The sequence below is a fragment of the Camelina sativa genome, chromosome 3 (assembly GCF_000633955.1).
Source record: "Camelina sativa cultivar DH55 chromosome 3, Cs, whole genome shotgun sequence".
In the NCBI taxonomy this organism is placed as follows: Eukaryota; Viridiplantae; Streptophyta; class Magnoliopsida; order Brassicales; family Brassicaceae; genus Camelina; species Camelina sativa.
The window spans coordinates 27,968-30,368 of record NC_025687.1 but is presented as its reverse complement, the minus strand read 5'-3'; the positions used below and the strand labels follow the sequence as shown (position 1 = coordinate 30,368).

Genomic DNA, 2,401 nt, shown 5'->3' with positions numbered 1-2,401 from the left:
ACAGGAACATTACTGCGTCGCATATGCTGTCAATGACGCAGTGGTACGTACATGAGACATGCTTAAGTATCTACAACTCATTGTTCTTTTTTAGAAGTTTAGTAAGATAGTAAGAAAATATGATGAGGTTAATAAAGAACATCCTGGAATCACAAAAATGCAGGGAATATTTGGAGATTTCGGTTTCACAAGAGAAGGGGGCAGTGAAAGTGAAAGCATGAGCATCTCATCAGCATCGTCACCCTGAAAAAGGAGGAGAGTTTTGTATTGCATGGGATCCCCGGAAATTGCTGCAACGGGTACATTAGTTTAAACCTATTTATTATCAGTTGGTGGAAAACTCGTGGTGGTGGGTAGAGGAATCTGATGGTGCTTTACCAAATTTGTTAGGAATGACGATGGCTTGGTTGGTTGTAGACGGAATGTGATTGATTGCACTTGCACACAGAGTCGAGTCCTAGAAAAGAGGCCTTTCTTTGGGTGTTGAGCAGATAAACAAAGGGGAAACACGAACTCTTGTCTGCATTGTTTGAAATAAGAAATGCTGCTATTTGATTGATGGACATGTGAGTTAGTAAGGCCCATTGGTCGCACTCTTTTACCCTTCGGGTTATGTGGGTTGGGCCTCCAAACGTGTCTTCTTGTTTTTAAATTTTTTACAGCAGTTTCAAAATGTCTTGTCTTGTGTGTACGTGTACAAGCAAAGAAAGAAGAAACCTCGGTCATGAAAACGCTCTCTGAAATATGTTTTTTTTATTTTATTTTATTTTGAACTTCTTTCGGTGGACCTGAAAAATGTAGTATAGATTTTTGCCAGAAAGAAAAAAAAAAAAAAAAAAAGGTTTTTTGAAAAAAATACTGAAAAGACAGAGAGAGAGAGGAAAAAGACTAAAGTGTTGTTGGCGATGGGATGCACGGCCTCCAAGCTCGACGGTGAGGACGCTGTCCGTCGCTGCAAGGAGCGACGTCGTCTGATGAAGGACGCCGTCTACGCTCGCCACCATCTCGCCACCGCTCACTCTGACTACTGCCGCTCCCTTCGTCTCACCGGCTCTGCCCTCTCCTCTTTCGCCTCCGGCGAACCCCTCTCCGTCTCCGAGAACACTCCCGCTGTTTTTCTCCGCCCTTCCTCCAGCCACGAGGCGCCACGTGCCCCTCCTTCCTCTTCCCCAAAGCCCGCTCCGCCGCCCATCCGCAGCAAGCAGACACGGAGGAGGAGGCTTCCCCACATTCTCTCCGACTCCTCTCCCTCTGCCTCTCCTGCCACAACTTGTAGGTCTTTCTATCCCACTGCTCATCAGAACTCAACCTACTCTCGCTCTCCTTCTCAAGCTTCCTCCGTCTGGAACTGGGAGAATTTCTACCCTCCCTCTCCCCCCGACTCCGAGTTCTTCGAACGCAAAGCTCGCCACCGTCCTCCTTCCGACTTCGACGCTGAAACTGAGATATCCGACCACACCCTGAGAGATGCCGCCGAGGAAGTTCACTGCAGCGAGTGGGGCGACGACCACGACCGTTTCACTGCCACCTCTTCTTCTTCCGAAGGAGATGGGGAGCCCCATACTCACGCCTCCAGATCCGGTATTGAAGAGCAGGAGAAACAGCAGCAAGGCCCAACCGGCAAAGACAACTCTGACAATGTTACCACTTCTTCCCACTGCTACCAGACCAAAATGGTGGTAAGGCACAAGAATTTGAAGGAGATCCTTGACGCCGTTCATGACTACTTCGACAAGGCTGCCTCCGCTGGTGACCAGGTCTCCGCCATGCTTGAGATCGGCCGGGCTGAGCTCGACCGCAGCTTCAGCAACCTTAGGAGTAAGTTTACTTTCCACACTCTACTAACTAGATGAGGCATTGAAACCGTTTCATTCTCTCGCCTCCGTGGATGTTTTTGCAGAGACGGTGTATCATTCAAGCAGTGTGTTCAGCAACTTGAGCGCAAGCTGGACCTCAAAACCCCCTTTGGCTGTCAAATACAAGCTCGACGCATCTACCCTGAATGATGAACAAGGCGGCATCAACAGCCTCTGCTCTACTCTAGACCGACTCCTCGCTTGGGAGAAGAAGCTTTTTGAGGATGTCAAGGTACCTTTTTTTGGTTGTTCCGTTTACCAACGGCAACACTCCTAATTAACAAACTTGTGGATGCAAAAATTAGGCAAGGGAAGGAGTGAAGATTGAGCACGAGAAGAAGTTGTCTGCGCTGCAGAGTCAGGAGTACAAAGGAGGTGATGAATCCAAGCTAAACAAGACTAAAACTTCCATAACCAGATTGCAATCTCTCATCATTGTCACTTCAGAAGCTGTTTTAACCACGTCTAGTGCCATTCTTCGCCTCCGGGACACTGACCTTGTGCCTCAGCTTGTTGAACTCTGCCATGGGTCAGTCTTTTTTCTT

General features: G+C 48.1%; 1 protein-coding gene and 1 long non-coding RNA gene across 2 annotated transcripts in view; both read left to right on the top strand.

Moving 5' to 3' along the window:
- Positions 1-777, top strand: LOC104758224. Its single transcript, XR_762653.2, has 3 exons — positions 1-43; positions 164-299; positions 391-777. It is a non-coding gene; the product is annotated as an uncharacterized LOC104758224 (long non-coding RNA).
- Positions 826-2,401, top strand: part of LOC104758214 — a 3,618-nt gene continuing 2,042 nt past the window's right edge. Inside the window, exons 1-3 of the mRNA XM_010481053.2 lie at positions 826-1,818; positions 1,901-2,088; positions 2,162-2,385. Of these exons, the coding sequence (XP_010479355.1) occupies positions 906-1,818; positions 1,901-2,088; positions 2,162-2,385 (1,325 nt within the window). The 5' untranslated portion in view covers positions 826-905. The remainder of the gene's footprint in view (positions 1,819-1,900; positions 2,089-2,161; positions 2,386-2,401) is intronic.